This window comes from Protopterus annectens, chromosome 2.part1 (assembly GCF_019279795.1).
Source record: "Protopterus annectens isolate FY-2018-M chromosome 2.part1, PAN1.0, whole genome shotgun sequence".
In the NCBI taxonomy this organism is placed as follows: Eukaryota; Metazoa; Chordata; order Ceratodontiformes; family Protopteridae; genus Protopterus; species Protopterus annectens.
This window is the reverse complement of record NC_056729.1, coordinates 343,811,679-343,837,135: the sequence shown is the minus strand read 5'-3', so window position 1 is coordinate 343,837,135 and position 25,457 is coordinate 343,811,679. Positions and strand designations below refer to the sequence as shown.

Genomic DNA, 25,457 nt, shown 5'->3' with positions numbered 1-25,457 from the left:
GATCAGCATAGGTAGAAAAAAATGCTGGGTAAAATTATAGTAGTAGTCTTTAAGGCTAGCTAGATGGATGGACTTCCTTATTAAATTAAATTAGTCCCATTTTCAGAGTCTTCGAGCCCTAATAATGACTGAACGTGCCTCTTGACCACACAAAATAATAAGCCGTAGTTTCTTCTTGCAGAGTAACATGAAAGCACAACTGAGCCTTCGGTGTGAATTTCTTCACCTCCATAAGCATCAGGTTTTGCACACCTTGCCACATCAAGCCTTTCACCTTTACATACTCCAGCAAATGTTTCTGCAGACATAACATTGTACTTAGAACCTGTGTCAACTTTGAGCTCTGTGGGTTTGCCATTTATCCAAACAGTACAAAATATGTCATTCTTGCCCCTTAAATTAACTGTTTCAAGCAGCACTAACACACCATCAACATAAAGAGCAGGCTTGTCACAGTCTAACTGATCAACTATTTTCTTAAAATGTTCCCTTTTAATAAAGAAGTGCCCACATTCTTTTAACTTACAAAATCTTTTGAAATTATTCCATTTATTACATTTGTAGTATCAGTGACCAAAAGCTAAACAGTTTCCCTTTTAGGTTCATGACTTCCACCACAATTATGACAGTTGGAAATGAAAGTGGGTGGGGGCCCATGCTTTGAGTTTGCTGACTCATTCTTGTATTTCACTGAGGCTGTAAGAAGTCTGGAATGTGCTAGAAAGTTCTGGGGTTTACCAGTAGGTGCATCAGGGGATGCCATGTGCTTGGGCCTGTTTCTTTCAACCACGTGCTGCATACTATCAACATGAGCTTTATCACTGTCTTTTAGAGCTGTTCTCATTTGTAAGCATATATGTGTGCGTTTCTGCAATCTCGTATATCTGACAAATCTCAATGGTCTTATTCAAAGCTAAATCACTGTCATGAAGCAAAATCTTTCTCACAGCATCACCTTTTATACCACACACAAGTTCACCTTTTATACCACACACAAGTCTGTCCTTTATCAACTCATCCCTTAAGTCACCAAATCTGCACATTTTAGCCTTATTTCTCAAGTCAGTTATATGCTGCAAATGTTTCACCAGGCCTTTGATCCCTTGTGTAAAATAAGTGCCTTTCCATTTTATGAGTTGTCTGTGGGTTACACATTTCTCTAAATTTGCATTTTAAGCACTCTGGGTCCTCTCTTGACTCAGTCTGTAGAACAATAGGATGGTTTCCCCCCCTCTCCAGCATAAATAGCAGGTGCATACACAAATGAAAGTTCCTTTTCTATAGCTTCTGACCAGTGGCGTAGCCAGGAGGGGTTGAGGGGCGGTCTGCCCTGGGCGACACTTTTCCAGTCCATTCACATCACACTGCTGATGTGCCATATGTGAAGTTTAAATGCTACTTTCATGTTAAAGCCAGGAGCCGAGTGGATGTTTATGCTTTTCCGGTCCATTCACATCACACTGTTGACGTGTCGTACGTGAAGTTTAAATGCTACTTTCACAAACAAGCGAAGAGCCGAGTGGATGTTTATGTCGGGAATTCCGAATGTGGAATGAGTTCAACTGCAAACAAGTAAGGAGATTTTTTAAGCAGCTCTCAGTGTAGTGAGCAGATTTCTGCAGCTTTAAGCTCTCAGTGTATAGCAAGCATATTTCAGCAGCTTTACGGAGAATTATGTAGACAGGTGCTCTTGTGTGTACATGAGTTCAACAGGAGTCAACTGCAGCAAGAAAGTGAGGTGTGTGTGTGTGTGTGTGTGTGTGTGTGTGTGTGTGTGTGTGTGTGTGTGTGTGTGTGTGTGTGTGTGTGTATAAAATGCCCCAGGGAACAAGAGTCTGAATTCTCTACCTATTCAAGGAACTGTCCCGGCTTAGAAATGTTTGTCTAATACTTTTGGTCTGTTCCTCTTAAAATTTGTGGTTTTCTGGCAAATCAGTGAGAACTGAATTCACTAAATAATGACATTTAAGTTTCAGTCTTATCTTTCAGGAAATGCATGGTAACACAAAATAGTTTATTCTAGCAACTTTCTAAGGTTATACAAGCAATGTTTAAAATGTGTCCCTGTTTTTGTGCCTTTGTCCCCCGCCCAATACATTTTGGCTTTTTTCAGATTTATTATGTTGCAAAGTTGACAGATATAGTTGAGTGTCAAGTGGATTTTACAAGGAGCTAAGAGCTTCAGGGGAAGAGAAGTTTCATACTGTTTACACCAAGTCTGTTTGCATTGTTTGTAGCACAACAGGTAGTATACTTACTTTTGATGCAGAAGGCTGTGGGTTCTACTCCCACAGTATGTAGATTGATTGCTGATACTCTACTGTGTTGTACTTTAAAGGGGGTGGATGCTATACATTTGGCTCATATTTTTGGTCTGCTCCTCTTATAGTTATCGGTTTCTGGGAAATCCGTGAGAACTGAATTCACTAAATAATGACATCTAATTTTCAGTCTTCTTATCTTTCATGTTAACGCAAAACATTTAATTCTAGCAACTTTCTCAGGTTATACAAGCAATGTTTCTAAGGTTATACAAGCAATGTTAAAAAATGTGTCCCTGGTTTTGTACCTTTGCCCCCCCCCCCCCCCAAATAAATTTTGGCTTTTTTTAGATTTATTGTGCTGCAAAGTTGACAGATATAGTTGAATGTCAAGTGGATTTTACGAGGAGCAGAGCGCTTCAGGGGAAGAGAAGTTTGGTACTGCTTATGTTAGTCTATTTACATTGTTAGTAGTACAACAGGTAGTATACTTGCTTTTGCTGCAGAAGGCTGTGGATTCTATTCCCACAGTATGTAGATGGATTGCTGATACTGTACTGTGTTGTACTTTAAAGGGACTGGATGCTGTAGTCCTGAGAATGTCCTCCTTTGGATGAGACACCTAGTAACTACAAACCTGTTATCAGTTTGCCATCCATTTCCTATTGCAATATTACTAACTTATCATTTTTTTAATGTTACATGGGCAATTTATTCTTCAAGGGCGGTAGACACTTTATTTGTAGATGAAACAATGATATAAAGTTGCTTGCTAGCAGCAACCTCTTTATTAGTTACAGATATCTTTAATGTGGAATTATTTAGATGACTTTTACTTCTGCAGAGATTGTGCATATTTACTGACATTGGTGGACTGTAATGACAAAAGTTTGAGTAGACTTTTATGATGGAAATGTTCTGAACAGGGCAGTTTTGTCATTATTAGTTCATGCATTTTGTGTCATTGCTTACTGGAAAAATGTTCAAAACAATAAATTTAAAACACACTCTAACAAGTGTGCTGTATTAAACAAGGAATATAATTTAATAAAATCAGGAAGGTGAATCAAAGAACACATGTATGTTTTCATTGTCTTAAATATGTGTGCAAAGGACCTACGATTTGAAAACATCCCAAAGATAAATTTTATCTGCCATTGGCCAGATGCATTTTCTTTAAATGTGGGTTTTAATGCTTTTTCAATGAATGTGAGTTTCAAGGGCAGAGAAGCTTTAATGCTAAGTCTGTTTTTATTGTGAGACTGTATTGCTTTGTTTAGCAGATATCTATCAGTGTTTGTGCTATAAAATTTAAAATAAAAGTTTTTTAAATTAAATCCAAATTATCATTGTAGAAGTAAAGAATAAAGCAGTATGCACATTATGGTGTTTATGGTAGATGGGGAGAAACAGCCAAGTAATGGGACACTGGAATGGCTGCGGGGGGGGGGCTTTGTATGGGGGGCACCATATGACGATTTTCCCGAGGGAGGAGAGGCGGCAAACTCAAAGACAACCCCAGATGGCGCAAACTCTAGCTACACCACTGCTTCTGACCCAGCTAAATTAAGTAGGGCACTGGAATGGCTGTGGGGGAGAGGCTTTGTATGGGGGGCCCATATGACTATGATTTTTGCAAGGGAGGAGAGGTGGCAAACTCAGAGACAACCAGGTAATACTTGTAATTGCACAAAACAAAACTACTATAAACCAAAAAATACGTGGCAACCTGCTGAGAGTTACTATCCTTTATTCATGAAGCGCTTTTCATTCGATACAAATCTTTGAACTTCATCAAACTCAAAGACAACCTCAGGCGGCGTAAACTCTAGCTACGCCACTGCTTCTGACCCAGCTAAATTAAGTAGAATAAATGCCTTTGTATGATCAACTTTATCAAAAAATGCAGCCTGTATGAAAATGTATTCTTGCTCAAACGTTCTCTGGTTCTCAGCAATATTACTGTCAAACACAAGTGTGCTGGGTTTTTGAAATCCATCTGCCATGCCCACAAAATATACAACACACTGAAAATATGGCCTTTGTAATTACTGTTCTCTGAGCTTGTAACAGCATTCAAAGGCACAATAAACTCTTTGAATACTTTGCTTTCAGAAATATGCTCTGTGATGGCTATACTTTGCAAAATAACTTTACTGTAACACTGCACAAACATGCGAACACTTTATACACTTCTGAAAACTCGGATATCTTTGCTTAATATGAAATTAGATGTGCTTTGTGAAAAATGTGGTTGTTTCCCTTTATTTTGTTCATTTTATGCAATTTGTACCTTATTTCAAACATTTCCATAGTAAATCGAATATTTTTTTCAATATTGTACATATTTGCTTATGCAAATGTTATTTAGAATGTTCTGTATGCCTCTTTTCATATTAAGCAAACAGAAATAGTGCTGAGCAAGATGTTACACCTGAAATTCTTTTACAGGTTCATAGGTTGATACTAGGCTATCTGCCCTAGGGCATTTACAAGCCTAGCCAGAGTGTGTTTGGCTTTCGCCACCCTTCTTAGATTAGTTTACTGTGCCTCTGTATAGCAGGTCACAGAAGATAGCCCATTTAAGGTTAGTTTACTGTGCCTTTGTCTAGCAGAGACACAGAAGAGATCCCAGGGGTAAATTTAAGATCTTCCATCCAAACATCAAGATTCTTCTTGAAGAGGGTCATTGAGGGGCTCTGTCTGACATGGATTGGGATTTTGTTCCAGAGTGAGGGGAGCCTCTGGGATATGAATCTGTCCCTCCAGCATGTTCTATTTATTTCTGTGCTTAGGTTTAAGTCACTGGAGCATGTAGTTCTGATGGATTTGGATTTCTTGAGGTGGAGCATGTCCATTAATTCTGGGTTGGACATGGCTTTATACGTCAGGCACAGATCGCCTCTGAGTAGGCGGTAAGCAACTGAGCAGAGCTGGAGTTTCTTTAGCCTAACTGCGTAGGGCATCTGTTTGAGTTCCTTGATCTTCTTGGTGAGGTACTTTGTAAGGTACATCCCAAATGGGGCATTGTATTCAATTATGTGCCTGATGAGTGATGAGTAGAGGGGCACAATGACCACTCTTGATCTAGATGTGAACCCCTTTGTGATAAGGTGGGCTATATAGAATGTCTTTCTAACCACTTTGGCAATGTGATTGTCAAAGGAGAGATTGCAATCTACTTGGGACCCCAAATCCCTAATTACTTCTTCCGTACTTAATGGATTACCACCTATGTGGTAATTTGTGGGCACTTTGTTTTTCCCAAAGGGGATGACTATGCACTTTTTGGCATTTAGCTTTAGGCCATGGCTCTGGCACCAGTTATCTGTCTCTGTGAGACCTTTTTGGAGGATGCTTGTGTCAGCCGGCGAGTCGATTATGGCCCCCAGTTTGCAGTCATCTGCAAACTTTATCAGCCATAGTCCTCCTGTGTTAGCCTGTACCTCAGAGAAATATATACCGAACAAGAGAGGTCCCAGGACTGAGCCTTGTGGGACGCCACTTGTAACTGGTTTAGAGTCTGACATGGCACCTGCAATTCTGACCATGTGGGTTCTATCCCTAAGCCAGTTTGCAACCCATCTTGTGACATAGGGGTTGATATTTAAGCTGGTGAGCTTATTTATGATGCCCGAGTGGGGTATTGTGTCGAAGGCTTTTGCAAGGTCAAGGTAGGCTGTGTGGACTACCTTCCCTTCGTCTATGGCCTTGGTGACTGTTTCAAAGAAATTGACCAGGTTCAAGAGGCAAGATCTGCCCTTAACAAAGCCGAATTGGGTAGGATCCAGTGTTTGGAGGTTCCCAATGTCTTTGTTTATGAGTTCCATGATGATACGCTCCATAGCTTTGCAGACCAGGGTAGTTTGGCTTATAGGGCGATAGTTTCCGGAGTCTGTTGTGGCACCACTTTTATGGAGTGGGACCACTGTTGCTGTACGCCATTCTTTGGGTACATATGTCCTGTTGTAAGGCTGAAACTAAACAGTGATTTTAAGTGAGGGTTCAGTTCTTCTTGGAGCTCGTGTAAAATGCAGCCCGGGACACTGTCCGGTCCCATTGATGCTGTGTTTTTTGCTTTGGAGAAGGCAGCTCTCACCTATGCATCTGTGATGTCAGGGAGGCTACACTCTGTTGGGATAGTCATTTGCTCATTTGGGGGGGGAGTTTGCACTGAACCTGTCTGCCAGGATGTTGGCAATGTCTGTGAGTTCAGTGTATTTTTTGTCATTTTGCACTAACTCAGAGCATATCTGGGAGTTTCCACCCAGGTTTCTGACATAACTAAAGAAAGCCTTGTGATTATCTTTAGCGTCTTGTGCAATTTTTCTTTCGAAGCTAGCCTTAGATGATTTTATGAGGGATCGTAGTTTCTTGCTGGTACTGATCAGAGTTGCCTTCCCTTTCAGGGATTTTGCTCTATCATGTAGTAGCTTCCTCCTTCTGGTGTACAGCTTATTTATGGCTGAGGTCCACCAGACAGGTCTCCTGCCTTTGGAGGAGTGTGTCTTGGTTTTATTTGGGATAGCACGATCCATGCATTCCTGTAGGTATCCATAGAATGCGTTTGTAAAGGATTCTGTGGTTTGGGCCATATTTTCCACTGGCCCTAGGGCTTTGAAGGATTCCACCTCGGTTTTGAGAAGTGGGAAGTTTGCTTTTGAGAAGTTTTTGACTGTGGTTTCCTTTGCTGGGGGTGGGGACGGGATATGGATGTCCATAGTGATTAATTTATGGTCAGATCTTACCAGTGAGGGGTATACCTCTGGTATGGAACATAGAGTCCCCATGTTGGTGATGATCAGGTCCAATATGTTTTCCCCTCTTGTGGGAGTGGTGACCAGTTGTTCCATAGCATTTAAGTTTATAAATTCTAGGAACCATTGGGCTAGGGTGTTGGGGCTTGAGTAGTGCTCCCAGTCTATGTTTGGGTAGTTAAAGTCACCCAATATAATGGTGTTTGGAGAGACCTTCATATTCTCCAGTGTCTTCAGGAAAGCTGAGTGGGGTTCCTGAGTTTGGGAGGGTGGTCTGTAGTAGGCTACAAACTGGAAGGCAGTTTTGCCCACTGTTAGTTGCACATGGATGGTCTCAGATGCTTCGTGCAGTACCACTAGCCTGGAGGTATGGGTATCTTTGATGAATATGGATACTCCCCCTCCTCTTGTGGTTCGGTCTGAGTTTTGGGGCCGAAAAGCATGGTATGGGGTATAGCCTGGTAGTGCTTGTGTGCTCTCGGGAGCCTTGAACCAGGTTTCTGTTACTGCAAAGATATCAATATTCTCCATAATGAGGACAGCCTCGAGTGCGTGCATCTTGAGGTTTAGACTTCTGGCGTTGAGCAGCATTACCCTTAGTTTCTTTTTCCTTGTGTTGTCTAATTAGGTGTGTTTGTCTTTTGAGCCTTGCCTAAAAAAGGCACTATGGGGGTGGCAAGAGCCTTGGCCAGTATTTGAAAACCCAGGGGTGACAGGTGCAAGCCGTCCTTAGCGAAGCAACGTGGCTTGTCAAGCATGTCATCCCAGGCTGACAGACACTGGATCCCCTTTGAGTAACACCAATACTTTAGCCAATTGTTGAAATTGATCATTTTGTCTTTATACTGTGGTATCATTCTTGGTGAGGGTAAGATGCTACTCAAGGTCAGGGTCATACTGGCCTGGGCCACATGATCAGAGAGCTCCTCTATGTCTCTTTTCATGTAATCCAGGGAGGTACATCTCAGGTCATTCACACCAGCATGGACAATGACGGAGTCATATTTGTACTTGCTTTGGAGTGACCTGAGTGCTTGTGTTATGTGGTGGATCCTGGCACCAGACAGGCAGCTTACAGTGACCTTCTCCTTCTTCAGCCTGGTGAGAGGGACGTCAGTGTGTCTGACAATAGAGTCACCTATTACAAGTGTATTAGGTGTGTTGTTTAGCCTTAAGGGCTGTGACTGTGTGGCACACTGACTTTGTGAACTATGTGATATGTGGGTATTGTTGTGGGGTAGCAGTTGCTTGGATGTCTGCTTTGGAGGTCTCTGTTGCTTGGGCAGATTTTTATTTAGAGCCCCGAGTACGTTTTTGTGTGTTTATGTGTTTGGTTTGCTGTTGCGATAGGTTTGTGTGAGACTGGATTTGTGGTGTGTGTGATTACCTTCTCCTCCAGACTGACCATGCCAGTACTATGTTGAGAGAGCTCAGACTCCAGTTTGGCTATATAGTTGCATCTCTCACATATATTTGAGCTTGCTAGGTAGAGGAGAGGGTGGTCTGTGTACATAAGGCAGTTGTAACATTGCCTCAAGATTCCCATATTCACCAGCTGGACTGGAGAGTAAACCTGAAAATGACTTTTGGACATGCCAGAATAGTATAAGGAATTACTTTTTGACTTGATCAAAAAGGACCAATAGGGAGCCAAGTACTTAAAGGGAGTATAAGAGGGTGTAGTGCTTTAGTTTATTAGTGCTTACTTATAAGACACTTATCCTAGCTACTGCTGGGTTTTAGAAGGAAAATAGAGTGCTTAATTTGAGATTTGGAACAGTTCTAAGGGAAAAAGTGAGGAGCAGACTTTGTGGAGCCGGGAATAGTTTAAACCTGATTAAGCAGCGCTGCCCGATGCTGAGCTATGCGCAAAAACGTGCAAAAGAGGGTTTCGAGAGGGGGGTCAAGTAGTTTGGAATTGACCCAAAATGGCCAATAAAACTACAGTTTCTAGGCAGTAACCACTCCCACAGGGGCAGGCAGGCTGTTCAATGTTTACCACTGCCACTGATGAACACAGAGACTTCCCTTTAGCCCAAGCAAGCAATGGCCTCCAAGAAACTTACAAACAGGTCAGAACAGCAAATCTGTAACTGAACTTTTTTTAAATTTCAGAAAGTGGGAAAAAAGCAAGATGTTTTTGTTTTTTTTGTTTTGTTTAAAGATAGCAGAGATACACAAGTAGCAGCAAGTTATTACAGTGCAATAAATGACCCCACACTTGAGTGCTAGGCCAGAGACAGGTAAAATGCAAGTTTTAAGAAAAAAACAATTTTAAAATAAGTGCAACACAGGAAATGCAGTAAACAGGCTCTACATGTATTCTAAATACAGTTTCTAATACAGATATCAAGTTTAGCAAGCTGGAAAACGCCAAAAAGTAGGCGGCAATGCAGAAATCTTAACAAATAATCTGAAGAAAAATACTTAAAATCTCAAAAGTGGCTCCTTTCTTCTCTCAGCGTTTTCTCCTCTTGGTGGGTGCTTCACCAACAGCCAACAAGTCTGAAAAGACGCCAAAACCACGAGGCAATCGGGTTTTAAGAGAGGGGGATCAAGGAGTTTGGAATTGACCCAAAATGGCCAATAAAACTACAGTTTCTAGGCAGTAACCACTCTCACAGGGGCAGGCAGGCTGTTCAGTGTTTACCACTGCCACTGATGAACACAGAGACTTCCCTTTAGCCCAAGCAAGCAATGGCCTCCAAGAAACTTACAAACAGTTCAGAACAGCAAATCTGTAACTGAACTTTTTTTTAAATTTCAGAAAGTGGGAAAAAAGCAAGATTTTTTTTGTTTTGTTTAAAGATAGCAGAGATACACAAGTAGCAACAAGTTAGAACAGTGCAATTAATGACCCCACACTTGAGTGCTAAGCCAGAGACAGGTAAAATGCAAGTTTTAAGAAAAAAACGATTTTAAAATAAGTGCAACACAGGAAATGCAGTAAACAGGCCTCTAGATGTGTTCTAAATACAGTTTCTAATATATATATCAAGTTTAGCAAGCTGGAAAATGCCAAAAAGTAGGCGGCAATGCAGAAATCTTAACAACTAATCTGAAGAAAAATACTTAAAATCTCAAAAGTGGCTCCTTTCTTCTCTCAGCATTTTCTCCTCTTGGTGGGTGCTTCACCAACAGCCAACAGACTTGTTTTACAAAGTATGCACAGTTTTGGGATGGTCCACTGCTGTATATTCCACCAACATCTGGATAAAGTCCCTTAAATCATTTTCACCAAGCTGTTTTAAGCTTCATGTTCCTTTAGTATGCTGGTTCTGACTGCAGGCCCTTTAGATATGACATTTCTGACATTACGTCCTTTTGGATTTTTCACTTCTATCACCATGTCACTTGTTCGTCTCTATTACAAATAATAAGAAGGCTTGGGGTTTCGTTCAGATGCTTTAATACATACAAATACATCAGGATGGGTAGCAGCATCTTTAAATATGAACGAACTAACAAACAAACAGAGCTTACATACATACGTGCTCACATCTCAACAGCTAACTACAAAATGGCAGTCAAGCTTGTACCTGCTCATTATTTATACTCTGGTAATAGCTGCTTAAAGGTATATACACATGTATATTGATCTACATAAAGGATGAGAATGATAAAGCCAAAATGACTTGAGAAACCACTGAAGCTTTCTCATGTGGAGCTTGGCTAGAGGAAGCCTAGGAATGGTGGAAGCCATGTAAGCCAGAGCTCTCAGAAACTCTCTGGGTGTGATCGTAGCCAGAGGAAGAAGGGACTGAAAGAACGCAGTAAGAGTTAAGGCCTTGGTTGGAGGCAGGAATGCTAGCATTGAAACAATCTGGATCCTCCAACCCAGAAAACTATGATTCTGGGAAGGAGTCAGGAATGACTTTGGGAAACTTACAGTAAACTCCGTGCTTTGCAAGAGAAAAATGGTAAAGTATAGACACTGAAGAAAGAGCTCTTGAGAGCAGGCCTGAATGAGCAGGTTGTCCAGGTAGAGAAAGACCTGTATCCCCCTTAACCTGCAGAAAGCAATCACAGCAGTGAGACATTTGGAGAAAACCTTTGGGGCAGCAGAGACGCCAAAGGGCAAAGCAGGGAGCTGAAAATGCTAGGAAGCAACAGAGAAACAAAAACTTCTCGAAAAGGGGATGACAGAAATGTGTAGATAACCACCCTTGAGATCCAGGGGAAACTAGAAAATCCTGAGGAAGTAGCAGAGGAAACAAGGTTTGAAGGGATAGCATCTGAAAGGAAGGGGCCTTCAAAAATGAGTTTAGATGAGAAAGATCCAAAATGGGTCTCCAGATGCCTTCTTTCCTGTGGGCCAAGAACATTCTTGCGAAAAAACCCTTCCCCCAATGAGGAGCTGGAACTTCTTGAATTGCGTCTTGAGCCAAAAGGCCCTAAAGCACCTCTAGAAAAAGGGGCAGTTGTTCCACAGGAGGCTGAGAAATGTCCAGAAATGGGGGGAGGGACTTCCAAACCATGTAATAACCCTGGCTAATTATGGAAAAAAAAACAGGTGTTTTGGACCATTTTCACCCAAATAGGAAGGGAGAGGGAAAGACACACAGAAAGGGGAAACTGACTGAGAAGAGCAGGACAGTCAGACAGCACCTGGTTTGTCAGGAAAAGGAGACTTCTGAGTAGGAGGAGTTTGGGTAGCCTTAGCAGGGGGAGCCCTTCTACCACCCTTTTTTACCTTTGGGGAGGGTGAGACTGTCTATGGACAAAGGCAGACTTATTAGAAAAATTCACCACAAACACCACAAAACAAAAAAAGAACAAAAAATACCACCACAGAGAGGATTCATTCAAGAGATAAAATAATTGATGTCTTTATATAATAGATCTGGTAAGTGTGATTTTTTATCTCTTGAAGGCTTGTGTAGCCGAGGCGCTAAGACAGATTAAATTTTCCTGTACTTTCCTCCTTTCTGTGGTGGTATTTTTTATTAGGATAATTCCTTTGAAACTTGGGCACAGGAGAAAAAATATGTTTCAACTCCTGTAAGGCTTTACTCTTTTCTTGCAGGGACTTAACTCTGCAGCAGCAGCACTAAACAAATACTTATTATCCAGAAAAGCATCCATAAGTTTAGCCTTGATATCCTCAGGTAAAAGCTGAAGTCTGAACTAGAAACATCTCCTCAAAACAGATCTAAAAACAGCAGCCCTAGATGAAGCATCAGCTGCAACACATCTGCAATTAATGGAAAGGCAGGATATTTGGGAGGACATCCCAAACAAAGCAAGAACAGAGGCCTTCCTGTCAGAATCAGGGAGCTCAGAAATAACCTGGCAGGCCTGACAGAGAACAGCCAAAACATACCTAGTCATGTGTGTCCGATAGTTAACAGCTCTAAAGGCTACTGCAGCAGAAGTATATACCTTCTTACTCAGTCTCTCCATGGTTCTGCTAGCCTCACAGGATGGCAGCAATTTAGTGGAAGGCAACAATTTGGAAGCCATATCAGAAGACACTGACACTACACAGGGATCAGCAGAGGGACACTTATAAAGAAACTTTCAGTCCTCAGGCACTTTATGAAGCCTATCAGTTTTTTTGGCAGCAGGGGGTTGGGAGTCAGGTGCCTGAGATGCAGTGGAAAAACGCATCCAGCAAGGCTGCAAGAACAGGAAGAACAGCAAAGGGTCTAGGAGACTCCATTTGAAGAAGCTCATAGTACCTCTTCTGAACATCACTAATAACCAGCCGCAGTTCCCCCTGTACATCCAAGGAGGATGCCTACAAAACCTCCATGGACTTGCGTGGCATCGGGTCCATGCCGGCCTCTAAAGCTGTCATGGCAGAGGAATCCAAAAATGAAACTGGATGATCCTCCAAGGCTTCAAGAATCGGACTGGACTTTCTTGGCATTTCTCTTCACAGAAGGCATGCCCTCAACCCAAGAAGATCCTTCCATGGTATCCTTAGCCAACAATTAAAGTCACTGGTTCTCAAGGTAAACTGCTAGGGAAGAAAGCCAACTCCCCTATGTCTTAGGGACAAAGGACTGACAAATCTTGCAAGATGTATGGTAGTGAGAAGCTGCACGAGCACTTAATTGACTCCTAAATGAAACATTTCCACCAAAGACCCCTTCAGTAGTTTGTCCATGTCTGCACAAGCACTACACTCATTCCAAAATAAAAAATTTCTCCCACCAACCCTCATAGTAGTTTATCTATGGATTAAAAAAAATAGCAATAAAAGTAGCAATCTGATTTAAAAAAATGTGATCACAGCAAAATACTATGCAAAGTAAAAAAAAAATCTGTAGGCAGCACAGGTAAAGAAGAGAAGTTCCTGATTAAACACAGCTCATTTTAGAATGTGGGAAGGACTGCATAGCTGTGACATCATAGAATGGGTAGTTCTTTGCATGTTTTACAGTAGAATGCAAATAGTGTCATACTGATGTAACTCTGAGGGAGGGAACTTGGAAGAAAACTATGGCTAGTTAGCAGCCATCCTGACATCATCATCATCATCTTAGAGACAACAGCAAGCTTTTCTAGAGTTTGAGATTTGCTTACTAAAACCCAAGCCTTTTCAGAATGGTAAGACACTCTAGTTTTTGAGAAAAACAGTCGGAGTGACTTACTTAAATGCTGCACCGTTCATTGTTTTTAGCAAGAATGGGAACCCCTGGAGGAAAAGTGGAGAAATGTTGAGAAATCCCACAAGGTATCCTGTTGTTCTTTTTTAATTTGGGCTAGGTATGAACACGTAATCTTCTGCTTGCTGGCATATTATACCACTTCTATTTCATTGGTCTGGTTGGCTATCACATCCTGGGGCAAAAAGTCACAAAATCCTTGATGGTTAAGATAAACTTCCCTTTTTCCATATACTGAATGTGAAGCTTTGCCTTTACACAAACGTAGGTACCATGGACAGCTCCTTATAAAGTTGAACAGATGCAGCCACCATTTGAGATACTGCTTGCAAGCTCTCAAAATCCTGACCCCATTCAAACACCGAATCTGAAAGCTGAGTGAGACCACTGTATACGTATTGCGAGTTGCCACATGAGGATCACATGAATTGTTGCTGCCATGAGGCCTAGAGTTTTAGACAAAGATGAGCAGAAGTTGACTACCACCTTAGAAGCAGATAAACCTTGTAGTGGAGAGGCTGAACTCTGGAGGATGCAACCAATGAATGTGAATGGATTTGAAGGATCCAGCTGTGACTTCAAAAGGTTCATTGCAGAGACTCAAAGTGGCAACATGTCTTGTATAGAGATTGCAGTTAGGGTCCTGTCATGGAAAAATCTTGACTGACTGGCTACTCCTACTGACATGCATTTCGTAAACAACTTGGAGCTGAACTGGTTCCAAATGGAAGAGGTCTGAATTGGCAGTCAGTGGTTCCTACCTAGAAGTGGTAGTCCCTGGCAATCCTAACATGGAGGGTAGGCATCCCAGAGGTCCAAAGAGTGCATCCAATCTCCTTTAAATACATGCAAGAAGGATAGACAGCATTGGATTCATTCAAAAATTTTCTTTGGAAATAAATTAATTTAGGTTGCTTAAATCTACTGGCACTGACAATATTGAGTAATATGGACCTTCCTGGTCTGGCAGGGCCTCTTGGATAAACATTTTTGTAAAAATGTTGCTGACCTCTCTTCTTATTGCTTGTGTTTGATGGGGTAGGATGTAGGAGAATGGAAATGACAGGAATACTGACAAGGGTATAAAGGACTTTTTATCATCTACTGGCTATCAGTGTCCTTATCCATATGTCCCATGTGAATAACAATTAACCACAAAGGTGAAAGGACAGACGGCCCCCTAAATGTCACCACAGTGGAACAGTTAAGAAAATCCTCAGAGATGCTGCTACTGTCCACCTGAAGGTGGATGTGGCTCTCCTGCTGTTGCTGAGGCCTTTCCCCTCTGGCAGGGTGACATCTCTGAAAGTTTCCCTAAATGGTAAGATTTCTTCCTGATAGGCAACAAAAGCAAAATAATCTACTGTCTTAACCATATCTGATGTGAGTTCCACTGCATCCAAGAAAAGGGATAATGTGGTGATGGTGGGAATTTTAGAGTAACAGCAGAAAGATGCCTTCTTTTTAATTTTTTTTAACAGTTTCAAAGCATGACTTAACCTCAAGCCCAAAGTGACAAGGACCCTGAATGGAGGAAATTCATAAAAGTGGTCTTGATGAAATCAGTAAGACTGACCCAAGGTATGTCGGTGTATAGGAATGCCAGATACCACAATTCTGAGATTTCCAAGGTACTGTAAACTATTCTTATTGTAGGGATCAAAGCAGAAAATAAAAATTTGTTGATTGGGACAAAGGTTTCTCTTTAATGGGTCCAGCTGGCAAATGTACTGACTACTACATCTTCTATGCCCGGTGTTACTAAAAGCCAATCATATGTTACAAGTAGTTTAAGGCCTTCAAAGAAAATGAGGAAGACAGAAAAACCTGCTTACATTTGTGATTCATTGCCTTAGATTCCTTGTCCAGGAGGTGAATCACTGAGCTCTGGTATCTGGAAGTATTATTAAAGGGAGCTACTGCAACAAGGCTATCCAGTTTAAGGTGTTTTGCAAAATTTTCAAAGCTCTGACAGGCTGGAGGTGGTTTCACCATGATACACTGGTGCCCTCCTTAAGCATGGCCATCAACAGAGGATCCACCCAAGAAGAATGCTGTGTGCACAAAAAGGCTTTAACATTTACTCTGGAAAAGACAACGAGTCAGTGGTTTATACCCCCTTGCCTCATTACTTCTAACACCTCCCTGAATTTAGGATTATCAGGGAAATGCTGGGGAATTGCTGGCCTCCTAGTCATCGATGTCCAGTATTGCTGGCTCTACAAAGGAGCCAATGTGCTTCCTCTTGCAAGTCACCTTTTTTTTAGATTTTCAGAGTGGAAGAGTCTGAAGATTATGCCAATCATCTTTTGACCACAGATATCACAAAAGGAAACTGCAGAGAACCTTGGGTTACTCTGTCCTGATGTATAACAAGCGAGTACCAACATCAGAACTACTCATAAATTTTAAACTTTTTTTTTTTACAAAATGCAAAACAAGCAGCTCGGGCCATTTCTCCATTCAAATACTGAGCCCTGGAAGAAAGATCTGGAGAGGAATGGTACATTCTGGGATAGGAGGAAGGACCATGGAAGCTTGGGAAAATTTCATATGCAGAACTGCCCTAATAGCTTGCAGTCTTATTCTTGCTGTTATGCTGGAGATACTTATTCATACTAAACACACACTGACCACAACTCTGAAATTGGATCTATTAATTTACTGGCATTAAGGTGAGGAAAATCCTCAAAATCTTGAATGGCTTGCTCCTGAAGGTCTATTCAATAAACAGCCCTTTGGATTTCATAAGGAAAAGCCCTGTCAGTCAGCATGGCTGAGGTTTACACATTCTTGCTGAATTTATCTCATGCCCTGGATTCCTTGTCTGGGGAAAGGGTAAGAAGAGCTGAAATTCCTAGCCATTCAACTATGGCCAAGATCAACTTAGTCAGGATCAGCCTTAAGATTTTGAACTAGTCCTTCACAATTTCAGGGACCAAAAAGAATTTATCATATCTCTTTGGTGCTGGAGACTAGAGGTCTGGATTATAACAAACAGGGATGGTCTACTTTTCAATGGAAGGGGTTGCCAGTGGATTTGAGCTATTCCATCCTCATAATATATCTATTTTTTAGTGGGGGGGGGGGGCAGATGCATGTTGAGTCACCAAAGGCATTTAAATTGAATTCTGTTTGGTAGGAAAAATAAAACTTGCAGAAAACCACTTTCGTCAATTTTCAAAAAAAAAAAAACTTTTTTTGCAAGGGGACCAAGCCCCCAACTTATATATACTTACTCCAACTTTACACAACAGTAGGTACAACTGCAAGCTCAGAGATTAACAAAAGTGTTGCAGGTTTTTTCCCCACTTTACATTTACTACAAATGCCTCTTGAAATGCAAGTGTATCCCAAGGAAACCTCTTTTGTTCTTGACTTATAGAAGTCTTTCATAAGTTCTGTCAAAAGCAATGCTTTTTTTGAGGAAGAAGTGACATAACAGCAACTCTCCAGAATCAGATTCATAACGGAGGGGAGCCTAAAAATAATTTGTGTGTGACACAGCCTCTTCCTTAAAAAAACTCATGAGTCTGAGTCAAAAAGTAGAGAAGGGAAATGCTATCCTTTTCCTCATTTCTTACCTTTCCACAAAAGAAAGCTGTGTTGTGTTCTGGAGAAATGGAAGATGCCAAGGCTTTTGACACAAATGCCTCTTGCACAGTCTGAAATACTTATCTATAAATAATGCATAGCCAAAGGTAAATTAATTAGAAGGAGATGTCAGATGGGTGCATGATGGAAGGCCGATGTCAGATGGGTGTATGATGGAAAGCTGATGTCCCCGAATTGACTTCACAGCATGCTCTGGCAGGCAAAAGGATTTGTTTGGAAAATCAACGAACCAACAAGAGAATAGTCTTAAAAAAGACTAAAATCAAAAAACAACAGGATTCCACGTAGAAAAATGTATTCTAATAAAACATGTCTTAGCGCCTCGGCCACCACAGCCTTCAATGAGCACATAAATACTAGTGAAAAACATTCCCTTTTATACACCACATAATTGATCAAACAATTAAATCAATTTAACAATTAAACATTTAAAGAGACTCCAACCCTATACCCCAGTTAAAAACTCATACAAAAAAGAAAAAAGTTTTAACTTTTTATATTATAATAACAATACTACAAATATGAACAATCTCAATATAGAAAAACATATTAAAGTAGACACTTCCAATTAATTTCCATATTTAAACCCATTGGTGACAATGTATTATACTTCAGTACAAAAATAGATTCTTTATATAATAACATCATTTTTAATAATTTATCATCACCTTTTTTCACAAAGATTTGTTCTAAAATAGTTGCTTGTAATAGTTCAGCATTACTCTCATGTTGTTCTAAAAAATGTAAGGCAATCGGGCTTTCTACCGCTCCCTTTTTAATGTCACGAACATGCTCCTGCAATCTCACTCTAAATTTTCTTTTAGTTTTGCCAACATAAAAAAGATCACAGGGGCATTTAAGACAATAAACTACACCTTCAGTATAACAAGAAAAACATCTATATGGTTTAAATAATCTATCATTATGTTTTTTTAAATATAACCTAATGAGGGGACATATATTACAAGCATGACAAGGTATAGTTCCAAAGTTAGACAGTGAAAGTATAAATTTATTAGTAGGGCATATATAATATGCCCTAATCAATTTGTCACCCAAATTCTGTCCTCTTTTGTAAGCTATATAAGGAAACACAGGAAGCAATTTATTTAGTAATTTATCCTGTAATAAAAATTTCCAATAATATTTTACTAGGTCCCAGATTTTTTCACTCAATAAATTATAAGTAGTAACAAAATAGATATTATCTTGTTTTATCTTATTATTATTCCACAATTTTTTAGCTGACTTATTACATCTATCCTTACCTATTATTAACTTATTAATTGATTCAAGAATAGACTGCATAGTGTAGCCCCTATGTAAAAATGTATATATTAAACTATTAACTTGTTTTTCCAGATCTGAACTATCATTGCATAATCTGGACAATCTAACCATTTCTCCATACGGTAAAGATTTAATTGTGTGTGGGGGATGGCAACTAGTGCCAAACAAATATTGGTTACCATCAGTAAATTTTTGATGAACCGTAGTAAAAATATGCCCATCTTCTTTACCTATCAAAGTAATATCTAAAAAATTAACTTTTACACCAACCTGTAAACCATCAAATTTAATATTATATCTGTTACAGTTTAGATCAGAAACAAAATTCAGTACTAAATCATCACCCCCCCCTTACATAAAAAAATCAAATCGTCTATGTAACGAAAATACCGCAGCACATGATTTTGTACAAAACTATTCCTATAAATATAATCTATTTCAAACTTAGCCATAAAAAGATTAGCATACATGGGAGCAAAAGGTGCCCCCATGGCAGTGCCTTTCAATTGATGATAAATAATTTCATTAAAACTAAAGAAATTATTAGATAGACAAAAACTAGTGAGATCAAGAATATAGTGGGAAATTGGACTATCGCCCAAAAAATGGTGTAATGCCTGCATACCATCCACATGTTTAATATTTGTGTATAAGCTTACAACATCTAAGCTTACCCAAAACATGTCATGTGTCCAGGATACACCTGAGATCTTATCTATAAAATCAAAATAATTCTTAATATAAGAATCAAGTTTTTCTACATAGGGTAATAAATATCTATGTATCACTTCCCCAACATTTTGTAAAAAATAATTAGTAGCTGCCACAATAGGACAACCCGGGGGGTTATGTGGTGTATAAAAGGGAATGTTTTTCACCGGTATTTATGTGCTCATTGAAGGCTGTGGTGGCTGAGGCGCTAAGACATGTTTTATTAGAATAAATTTTTCTAAAAGGATTTGTTTGGTTTGATGTCAGTACTCTTAATGATTGCAAGTGGTGATATGGACTGGAAGTGAAGAAGGGATACAGTATGTGATGTTCTTACAGCTTAGATACTCACTTTGCCATCTTTAAGGTAATGACTTCACCACTAAAGTCTCTAAAATGTCATTATCCTAAAAGACATATGAACATTGTGGAGTAACATCTGGTGAATATCAGACATTAATGACAGATGAGAAACAATTTCCCTAAGCCCACGGAAGGAGATGCCCTTCCTGGATGCAGAATAAGTTAGCAGGATTACTGGAGACAGCTGTCATGGATGAGCCACTACACACTGCCTTACATTTCACTACATTTATTTTTATATCCTCAAAAACACTCTTCTCCCACCCTCTTTAAAAATGTAAGCATTCTGTAAATGTTACAAGTGTAGGCTAAAGACAGTGGAGAGTGGGGACAACTGAGCTGCCTGTGCCCTGTAAAAACCCGGAGAACTTGCACTTACAGAAAAAGCATCTTTTTTTTGTAAGAGCTCCATCAGTTCTCATACTAGTCAACACTGATCAATGTCAAGTAGAATAAACACAGCAAAACAATTCTTTGGTGGTGAATGTCTACACCACATGCCCACTTATGGCAGAGATTGGCTGGCAGTTGTGTCACCTAGCCCAAGCAACAAGTCTAACATTAAGAATATGACCAATGGATATACAAGAATAGCTGCTCAAAAGGAGCCTGGGTCAATTTTTCTAAACAAAATTAAGGTTCCATGAAGGGGGAGGGATAGGCTTCCTTGGGGGCCTAAAATGCAGGGCACTTTTAAGAAACCGTTTGACCTCAAAGCAAGAAACCAAAGGAGGATTCAAGGGCAGGCAGCCAGAGACAGCTGACACTTGGGCCTTTACAGAAGAATAGGCCAAGCTAAACTGGATCCAACTTGCACAAACAGAAAAGAACCACAGGGGACCCCCCACTGAAAAAGGATCCTGGTTATGAGCATGGCACCACACAGAAAATCTCTTCTACTTGGACATACAAGACTTTCTGGTTATAGGCTTTCTTGCCTCCTGTAAAACTCTGAGCATGTCATCAGAAATGCGGTGCCTAAAAGGGATCAAATCTCTATTGGGTCCCTAAAAGGGATAAAACTCTATCACTCACAGAGTTGGTTGAAGAGTAGACAAGTGAAGATGGATTAGTGACCCCTTGTCCTATGTGAGGAGGTCCAACCGGTCAGGGAACTTGTGATGATTGCCCCTGGCCAGATACATTAAGAGGAAAAACCAGTGCTGTCTTGGCTAAAACGAAGTAACTAACATTTTTGGGGAGTCCAGCTGAATCTTCGGCAGGACTCTTGGAAATAGGGGAATAGAGAAACATCCCCGTCCAAGAAAAAGAAAGGGTATCTGTCTTCCAAGTATGCAGTATACAATACAATTGCTATAAATATCCAAAATAAGCAATAACTACTACAAATAAACAAAAAAAAAAAAAAAAAAAAAAAAAAAAACAGGCTATTTATTGCTACATATCGCAGATCAGCTGCTCCACCTCAGATAGCTCTATTTTTGAGCTGAACACCTTCATTTTCAGGGGGTGATTAATATTTTTCACAGTGCCTTGGAAATGGGAAATGTAGATAGAACCTGCATGCCCTGGAAGGGTTGGAGCTAGTAGGAGATGCTCCTTCCTTGAGCTGGCATCCGTAACAGCCATTGTTTAATGTTGATTGTAATTCTTCTTTTTCAGTCAAACCAGTCAGGTCTGAAGTAAAACTCCCATGAAAATAGTTATCTCAAAGATAAAAACTATGTGCTCATCTGCCTCTAATAATTAAAGAACCATGTGAAAAAGAAAAGGTTTCTGCATTTACTTTCTTCATTTAAGGTTTTATCCTTGTACTTTCTTCATTTCAGCTTTTATCCTCGAGATAACTATTTTTCACGAGATTTTTACTTCATACCTGACCGTTCCCACTGAAAAGAGGATCTCCAGTCAACATTAACTGTTGGCTATTATGAATACCAGCTCAATGAAGGAAAGGCAAGTAGGTTATATCTAAGTTTCCTGTGTTCTGGGCTCACAACTACTTACCTAGTTAGCAAGCCGGCACTTCTTCAACCTCACCTTTTCTTGCAGAGCAGGCTATTATATTATTATTTACAATGCATTGGAAAGGAATGTTTTGTATAAGAAACCTTTTGGTTGGGACCTCTACACATTCACGTAAGAACTTTTCTTGTTTTCACTGTTATGTGAGGATTACATGGTTCTAATCATAGTGTATCATAAAATAGAAATATGGCAATAAAATCTAGAAACAAAAATGATTACCTACTTGTTAGTCTGTCTTTGATGCTGTATCACCATGTTTTTTTCATGAATAGTTTCTAAGAGAGCTGTTGCTAGGGATTTCAAATCTGAAATAGACTGTGGGGTAGCTGGTAAGCTACAGCCTTGATCCTCAGATAGCAAATCTTGTACTGAAAGGAGATTAAAACAGCATAACTTTCAGAATGTGTTAAAATATGAAATTAATGCATGCATTATAACACACAGACATTCTGGCAAGTGTTCATTTTTTTCAGTGATACCAAAAAAGAACTTTCTTCCACCACCTCAACCATAAAAGCTATCCATTGCATTTACAAATGAAGTCAACCACTCCATGTGACACGAGCAACTTCTTTAAATGCCCCCTTTAGTATCATTGGCTTCAACTCTTCTAACAAGGAAATCAACAATGTAGGAATTACTTAGGAATGCCACTAAGAGGAGGCAAACACAAATACACAACAATGCAGCAGGATACAAATGAGGAGAAAAGACTGAATTGAAATACTGGACTTTACCAGTATCTTTTGGGGGGGTTACAGTTTCCTATGTTTACCCCCCCCACCCCCGCTTCATACTTTCCTATCTGTATCCCAGTGCTCCCATCCATTGCCAACTCTACCAGCCCATCCTTTTTCATCCCTGGACTACTGCCATTTTTTCAAGGTGGGGCCAGCGTGGAAGCCAAGGGTGTCCTGGTCACTACTGCCAGCAATACCATCTTGTCTCTCCTCTACTCCCACCCTAGAATGGTCCAAGACCTAGTCCTCTCTTCATAGACAATGCCGTCACTCAGGGAAGCACAACATTAAAGTACCTCCCTGCCAACTCCTTAAACACCTGAGCAGATAATTAAACCCACGTCACCTGGGCCATAGGGAGGGCTTTATCCTTCTACACTAGTGCACTGGCTCCCATCAGAAAAATCTTAAGCAGTAATTGCAAAATCTCCCTCCCATTTCCTAATGACAGAAGATTCACAGAAGGCTATGAAAGAATGTATTTCATCTTTATGGAGTAGGAATGTCACTGAAGAAAACATCTTAAAAATGGTCCCCTGTAATCGTATCTTTGGTTGACATATTTCCTTTTCCTGCTTGGAAGTTTAACCATTGAAGGTGTTTTACGGAGTTGTTTTGAATAAAGAAAGCCTTTTTAATTGCACTTTAGTGGGTTCCAACTATGTGATCTTTCAGTTTGTTATTATTTATTTGGAGTCAAAGTAAAAGGGAAAAGTGCTGTAAACTGAGGGTAATGCTACTCAATGTCAGAAGTCTAAACCTCAAAATGCACGCACTTGAGGCACTCCTCAGTATGGAGAAAATAGATATATGTGCAGTAACAGAAACCTGATTTAAGGCTCCAGAGAGAACCCCAGCACTACCAGGCTACAACTCATACCATACATTTCGGCCACAAAACCCAGACAGAAATACAAAAGGCGGGGGAGTATCCATATTCATCAAGGATACCCACACCTCCAGGTTAGTGGCACAGCATGATGCTTCAGAGATCATCCACGTGCAACTAACAATGGGCAAAACTGCTATTCAAATTATAGCTTACTACAGATCACCCACCATGTCCCAGGACCCCCACTCCGCACTCCTGGTAACACTGGGAAACATAAAGGTCCTACCAAACACCCTGATATTGGATGATTTCAATTACCCAAATATTAACTGGGAGAACTACTCAAGTACAAACTCCCTTGCCCAACATTTCCTAGACTTTATAAACTCAAACACCCTGGATCAACTGGTCAACACCCCCACCAGAGGTGACAACATACTGGACCTGGTCATCACCAACATGGGCGACCAGTGTTTCACACCGGAGGTCAACCCTTCGCTGGCTAGATCTGACCATAAATTAATCACTGTATATCCAGATTCCACCACCACCCCCTGTCAAAGAAACCACCGTGAAAAACTTTTCAAAAGCAAACTTCACGTTACTTAAGACCGAGGTGGGAAGTCTCAAAGCCCCCATGCTAAAGCATAACTCTGTCCAAGCTGCAAAATCCTTTACTAATGCACTCTATGGGCACCTACAAGAATGCATGGATCGTGCTATCCCAAACAAAACCAAGACTCACTCCTCCAAGAAAAGGAAACAGTCTGGTGGACCCCTGCCATAAACAAGCTATACAACAGGAGGAGGAAATTAGTACAGAAAAGAGTAAAATCCCAAGAAGGGAAGACATCCCTGATCAGTATCAGCGAGAAACTACATTCCTTCATAAAATCATTCAAGGCTAGCTTCGAAAGAAAAATTGCCAAGGACTCCAAAGATAACCACAAGGCATTCTTTAGCTATGTCAAGAATCTAAGTGGCAATTCTCAGATCTGCTCGTAGTTAGGGTAGAATGGCACAAAATACACTGAACCAACTGATATAGCCAACATCCTGGCAGACAGGTTCAGTGCAAACTTCACCCCCCTCTCACCCCCGAAAGGGCCCATAACTATACCAGAAGAATGTAGTGCCCCTGAAATCACAGACACTCAGGTTAAAACAGCCCTCTCCAAAGCCAAAAACACAGCATCAATGGGACCAGACAGTGTCCCAGGCTGCATCCGACACGAGCTCAAAGATGAACTAACCTCTCACCTAAACACACTGTTTAAACTCAGCCTCTCCACAGGCTACGTGCCCACAGAGTGGCACACAGCAACGGTTATTCCGCTCCACAAAGGTGGAGCCACAACAGACCCTAGGAACTATCACCCTATAAGCCTGACTAGCTTGGTCTGCAAAGCTAGAATGCAATATCATGGAACTCATTAACAGAGACACTGGGAACCTCGGTTTTGTTAAGGGCAGATCATGCCTCCTAAACCAGGTGGACTTCTTTGAGACCATTACCAAGGCTATAGATGAGGGAAAGGTGGTCTACACAGCCTACCTAGACCTCGCAAAGGCCTTTGATACCATTCCCCACTCAGGTATTATAGACAAGCTCACCAGCCTGAACATAAACCCCTACGTCACGAGATGGGTTGCCAAATGGCTCATGGACAGAACCCACATGGTAAGAGTTGCGGGAGCTAGGTCTGACTCTAAACCGGTTACAAGTGGCGTACCCCAGGGTTCAGTCCTAGGACCCCTCCTGTTCGGCATATACTTCTCAGAGGTACAGGCAAGCACAGGAGGACTATGGATGACCAAGTTCGCAGACTACTGCAAACTAGGGGCTATAAATGACTCTCCAGCTGACACAGACATCCTCCAAAAGGGTCTCACTGAGACAGATACATGGTGTCAAAACCATGGCCTCAAGCTAAATGACAAAGTGCATAGTCATCCTCTTTGGAAAAAACAAAGTACCCACAAACTGCCACATAGGTGGTAGCCTCCTAAATACGGAGGATGTAATAAGGGATCTCGGGACCCAAGTAGATAGTAACCTCTCCTTTGATAATCACATTGCCAAAGTGGTTAGAAAATCCTTCTATGTGGCCCACCTAATCACAAAAGGGTTTGCATCCAGATCGAAACAGGTCATTGGGCCCCTCTACCCATCACTCATCAGACCCATCACAGAGTACAATGCCCCATTTGGGATGTACATTACAAGACACCTGCAACAACTGGAAAGACCACAGAAGTACCTCACCAAGAGGATCACTGGCCTC

At 40.7% G+C, this 25,457-nt stretch overlaps 1 protein-coding gene across 3 annotated transcripts in view; it reads right to left on the bottom strand.

Annotated features, from left to right (window-relative positions):
• CCDC149 (coiled-coil domain containing 149) overlaps positions 1-25,457 on the bottom strand; it is a 1,547,151-nt gene that overhangs the window by 663,593 nt on the left and 858,101 nt on the right. For all 3 annotated transcript variants that reach the window (XM_044062178.1, XM_044062179.1, XM_044062180.1), the window contains exon 9: positions 21,824-21,968. In XM_044062178.1, the coding sequence (XP_043918113.1) occupies positions 21,824-21,968 (145 nt within the window). The remainder of the gene's footprint in view (positions 1-21,823; positions 21,969-25,457) is intronic.